Source organism: Corvus kubaryi, unplaced genomic scaffold, assembly GCF_017639235.1.
Source record: "Corvus kubaryi isolate FWS band 111438036 unplaced genomic scaffold, C.kubaryi_AGA036_p1.0 37133, whole genome shotgun sequence".
NCBI lineage: Eukaryota > Metazoa > Chordata > Aves > Passeriformes > Corvidae > Corvus > Corvus kubaryi.
Genome location: NW_024581034.1, coordinates 544,843 through 550,586, shown reverse-complemented (window position 1 = coordinate 550,586; position 5,744 = coordinate 544,843). Strand labels below are relative to the sequence as shown.

The 5,744-nt window shown below is 47.8% G+C and overlaps 1 protein-coding gene across 3 annotated transcripts in view; it reads left to right on the top strand.

The window, feature by feature from the left end:
- Positions 1 to 5,476, top strand: part of KCNJ6 (potassium inwardly rectifying channel subfamily J member 6) — a 143,337-nt gene extending 137,861 nt beyond the window's left edge. For all 3 annotated transcript variants that reach the window (XM_042021319.1, XM_042021320.1, XM_042021318.1), the window contains one exon: positions 4,239 to 5,476. In XM_042021319.1, coding sequence (XP_041877253.1) covers positions 4,239 to 4,564 — 326 coding nt within the window. In that variant the 3' untranslated portion in view covers positions 4,565 to 5,476. The remainder of the gene's footprint in view (positions 1 to 4,238) is intronic.
- Positions 5,477 to 5,744: the final 268 nt, after the last annotated feature.

Below are 5,744 nucleotides of genomic sequence, written 5' to 3'. Positions count from 1 at the left end.
ATCCCTGGCAGTGCCCAAGGCCAGGCTGGACATTGGGGCTTGGAGCAACCTGATCTAAGAGAAGACTCCCCACCTATGGCAGGGGTTGGAACTGGAAGATCTTTGATGTCCTTTCCAACCCCAAACCGTTCTGGGATTCTTTGATCACAGTGATTGAATAAAATTCTCTCATCTTCTCCCCCTTGCCCCAGACAAGGTGCAAACTCAGCTCTAAAGCCTCTCCTGCTTCCTGATTCCCACAGCTCCATCATGAGCACACAGAGGCTGTAGAAATTAAAGGGGCAAGAATTTCATGTTTTGGTTTGGTTTTAAAATGTTCTCATGATTCAAGTGAACTTTTTGCAAAGTAGATCAAAACCTCTGCAGTGATAGCTCAGCAAAGGCTCTTATGGATACAGACAGGGTGAAAGGAATTCAACAGGAGCATCACAGGCACGAGGAAATCTCAGCTCCCAGATGGAGACCCCAGACCAAATTTTGTCCTCCTGCACATGAGTGAAACCCCACTCACCCCAGAAACGGGGACACCCCTGTGCTCCATGCACAATTTGCTGCTGAGTCTTACTCCAGGCTGAAGTGTGAGGCAGAATTCCCAGGCAATGATTGAAAACAGGCCATTCCTGTGGGATATCCCAAATAATTCAGTGCAGCAGAAAGTCTGTCTGGCCCTGCCAAGTGCCAGCAGCAAATTGCCAAACCTCGAAATCGCTGTGACTGTCACAGAGGTGCAGCCAGTCGTGAGCCATAACTCTCAGCCCCTCATTTCACTGAGAGCCCTTTTTTTATCCCAGAAATGGAATTTGAAAAGAAAAGGTGATGTTGTAAAAAAGGGCCTGTCTTGAGTAAAACGAAAGCTGAATGAGGCTGTCCCTGTGTGCAAACTGCAGGGCTGGAAAATCACTAAAATCCCTGCATTTCAGCCCAAACATGGATTTGATCCCATGGTTCTGAAGCAACCTTTTCCCCTGATTTTTTCCAAGTGGTTTACTTTTGATGGCTCCCATCCCAAAGGGGAACACTGCATGGTAAGAGTGCCTGACACAACCTTTTATTGTCTAAGCCACCAGGAAATCTTCAATTAAGTGCACTCCGAGGAAATGCATCAGGTCACTCTGGGTCATCACAGCAAACCCTTGTGGCACTGTGAGACAGAGCAAAGCTTGAGCCTGAATAGCAGCAGACAGCAGGAACCTCCAAATTTCTGCACAGGGCAACATCTCAAGAGTAATAAAGCCAGAAGTGACATCGACTTTGTAATTAATTCTCATCAGTCAGAGGTGGGGGTGAACCTTATCTGCCTTTCAGCAACAGCTGTGGGGAATTTCTTCTGTCATTCTCTTAGGCTGTGTGGGGCAAACATTAATAAATTAATATACATTAATAACACCTTTCCTTCTGCTGCAAAGGAACCTTCTGGCAGGGCATCCTGAAATAAATAGAGGCCACACTCCCATCCAGGCACAGGAGCCACTGCTCTGGAGAGGAGCAAGGTCCCAGCTTCTTGTTGAAGCAAAGATCTTTTTTGTTCCCATTTAAAAGCAAAACAATAACAATTTTTAATAATAATAATAAATAATAAAACAAAAAAAAGCCAAGTTAGCTTGGTTGCCTAAAATTAAAAGTCTCCTTCCACTCAATCCCCATAATTTAGTTTCACTGACTTGAAAAATCCTAACTTCCATTCTAGCTCTGAAAGTGCTTCATCCAGCTGTGGAAAAGGAACGGGAATTAAATCATTGCTGAATGGGAGCCTAAATTAAAAATGGAGATCTACATTTCAGAGGAGGCTTTGTTTTTTATGAGCCGTAAACCATAGTTCAATTAACACAGTTCAATTAATCTTCTTGATTTCTGCAGAAAATTGTCCCTCCTCTTTCCCACCAGGCAGAGCAATTTTTCCTAACCAAAGCAGCAGGATCACCGAGTTCTTGCTTTCCAGGCAGGGTGATTCCAGCACCTCCCTGGGCAGCTCTTCCCAAGGCCTGAGCTCCCTTTCCATGGGGAAATTCCTGCTGCTGTCCACCCTGAGCCTGCCCTGGCCCAGCCTGAGGCCGTTCCCTCTCCTCCTGTCCCTGTTCCCTGGCAGCAGAGCCCGACCCCCCCCGGCTGCCCCCTCCTGTCAGGGACTTGTGCAGAGCCACAAGGTCCCTCCTGAGCCTCCTTTGCTCCAGCCTGAGCCCCTTTCCCAGCTCCCTCAGCCGCTCCTGGGGCTCCAGCCCCTTCCCAGCTCCCTTCCCTGCCCTGGACATGCTCCAGCCCCTCCAGGGCTCTCCTGCAGGAGCCAGAACTGGGCACAGCCCTCGAGGGGCCTCTCAGTGCCCAGCACAGAGGGACAATCCCTGCCCTGCTCCTGCTGGACACACAATTCCTGATCCAGCCCAGGGGCCAGTGGCCTCTCGCCCACCTGGGCACCCCTGGGCTCATGTCCAGCCGCTGGCACCAGCACCCCCAGGCCCTTTCCCAGCTTTCCAGCCCCTCTGCCCAGCCTGGAGCTCCATGGGGTTGTTGTTAAGTACAGTGCCCTGTGAGCTCCCACATTCCTTTCCCTCCATGATTTCGCAGGAAAGAAAACATCCTTTAGAACTCAAAATCACACAGGAAACGACATAAGAGGTGATTTTGTCACAGGCATTGGTGTCCTCCCACCCTTCCCACCTGTGGAAGAGGAGGAAAATGGGAAGATCTTTGTATTTCCATTTGTGTGTTTCTTGGGAATTGAAATGCAACTTGTCCTGGAAGAACAAAGAGACAAATGAAGGCTTAAATATTTGTGTCAGGTCTAAAGAAAGAGAACTGAGGTGGTGTTCCTGCCTGGCTGCAGCAGGGAGGTCCAGAGCAGCAGCTTTCCCACATTTTTCCTTGTAAATCAACATTCCACAGGGTCCAAGGAACTGCAGGAAGGGCAGGGAAACACTGGAGCAGTGTCACAGTGTGGTGACAGCTGGTAAATATCTTCCTAAAGGTGATGTTATAAGTGAGAATATGGAGAAACAGCAGTTTTCAGCCACCAGAAGGAAGAAATGAGAACTTGGGAGAGGAGGCTCGAAAGAATGAGGGCAGAATTACCTGGAACAGTCTTCACAGCCCTGAAAGAGATTTGGGATATTAAACTCCCAGCGCTGCCTCTTCACAGGACCCTTCCGTGTGACTTTCCATGATGTCACCAGTGCAGAGACACAATGGGCATTTCTACAGCCTGCCATTTGTGCTCTCTAAATTTATTATTTTTAACTGTTTGTGATTGCCTTCTAAATAACTGATGTGTGGCAGGCTTGTCCAGGGCTTAAACAATTTCTTTTACTAAATATTCCATATATACTGTCCAGCTTAGTAATACGAAGCTAACAATCTGCAGCCATCAAAGCTGGCATCATTTTTGGCCTCTTAAATTCATTTCTCCTGATATTTCTGCCTGGGATGCCAGGTAACCCATTTTTCCTGGGTTTTTCCACTCCTGAGCATCAGTATCTTATTGCAGTGCTTCCCTGAGGTTCTGGGATGGAGCAGGTCCCAAGTCACAGATCCCTGCCATTCCCAGGAATTTCTTCACCTAGAGGACACTCTGGAATGTGCACTGGGCTTGGATCAGCATCTTTTTTTGTGCCTCTGAACAAAGCACAGTATTTTTTTGCCCTATAAAGTGAGGTTCAGCAGAGCTGGGGAGAGAATGAAACAAAGGAATTACTCCCAGTTATCCCAGTTCCACTCCAGACACTATCCCAACATCCTTCCGGAGTTTTATTGGTGTTTATGCATTGCCCACCAGCCCAGCTCTCAGATCAGAGTAACCAAAAGGTGACTCCCACCTTCAGGGGAGCCAAGGGACCCCTCGGATCTCAGGATGAGGGGTGGGCTCCAGCAGAGGGAAGCTTTGGTGACAATTCCTGTCACCCTGGGCACGTGCTGAGCGTGGGTTTGTGACAGCCAGGGGACAGAGGATGGCACAGTGCCAGGCAGGGGCACTGCCCACACTACCTGAGACCCAGCAGCAGGTGAGTTGGTGAAACCCAGGCAGAAGAACAGTGTCTAACAAAGAAATTATTATTAAAATCTTCGCTGGCAGACTGAGCACTTCAGCTTATACACCTGAAGTTGATTGCTAAGCTCCACCTCGTGTGATGTCAAACCTCATTCTGTCCTGGCATGTGCCTTCTTACAGACAGAAAAAAGAATAAATTAAAGACTTGGGGAAGCAGTGGGTCCTGATTACAGCACTTGTTCCTTCTCTGTTCTTGCAGGGATGACCTGCCAGGCTCGCAGCTCCTACATCACGAGCGAGATCCTCTGGGGCTATCGCTTCACGCCCGTCCTCACGCTGGAGGATGGCTTTTATGAGGTTGACTACAACAGTTTTCATGAAACCTATGAGACCAACACCCCCGTTTACAGTGCCAAAGAGCTGGCAGAGATGGCCAGCCGAGCAGAACTGCCCCTGACCTGGTCTGTTTCCAGCAGGCTGGACCAACACGCCGAGCTGGAAACGGAGGAGGAGGAAAAGAACCAAGAAGACCAAAACGAAAGAAACGGTGACGTGGCCAACTTGGAGAATGAGTCCAAAGTGTAGAACCAGCAGAGAAACCAGGGCCACACCACCTCCTTTGTCTTCTCCCTCTCTGCTCCCTGTTTCTTCCTGCGACACGCCTTTAATTTTTTTCTCTTCCTGTTATTGGTAACTCCCAGAAAATGAACTCTTTAGATGCGAAATCCCCGCCCAACTTCAACCCCAGAGATCGCCAGAGTCAGCAAAGGCGTGGGTTAAAGCTGCAACACCCATCAAGGATGGTGGAATCTCCCCCTGGCAGGGACTGATGGCACCTCTCCAGTGCAGCCCTCCAGGTTTATTCACATCAACAACACAAAAACCAATCCCTGAATGCAAAGGAAATGCATGCAGGGGATTTCAGAGGAAAGACTCATTAATGTTCATCAAAGCAATGGGCCTTGACTGTGGTTTTTCTGTATTTCAGGACAGTTTCACAGACTGGGTGACAGTGGAATGGGCCTTGCAGCTTTAAGAGGAAGGTGAGCAGAGGGACCTGCAACCCCACAGATCCTGTACATATGCCTTATGTAACTATTTCTCTCTACATTTAGTAATAAACACCGCATGTACAAAAGTACTGTAGTAAAGAACTTCTAAATAATGTACACAGCTGTGTAATTAATGTAGGTTTAGAAACAGAGCTCTAGAAATATTGGGATGCAAAAACTAACTACCCATCGAGTAGGCATTTCTCTTCAAATATTTGGAGTGTACTATTGATTTTAATTTGGGTTGGGTTTTTTTTGCCTCCCCTCTCTGACTCTTCTAGTGCATGACATTTTCTTCAGCGTACCAGACTGGCAGCTATTTAGAGTACCTCACTGTTTGCCAAACAGAGCGTTTCACTCACTCTAAAAAGCCATAAAGTCTGGGAGAGGGCAGGGTAGAGGAATTGTACCAGAACTTCTGACATACTGTGAAAATGTTTACAAATAAGGCAAAACCCTTCCTGGTTACTCTTTTTTTGGGGGCAGTTCAACGGAAAATTTAGGCTGTGGCAAACTCATGGCTAACCAGAATTTCCTGTATACTCTTCATAGAGCGAGCATGTGTCGTGTGGAGGTGTTATCCTCACTGTGCAATATCCAGGGAATCTCCTCCCTCCTCCCCACCCAAACCGTGGGATTTCAGCAGAGTCGTTTGCTACACAAAATATAAAACAACCAAAACCCACACAAGCCATTGAAAAATCAATGTTGCC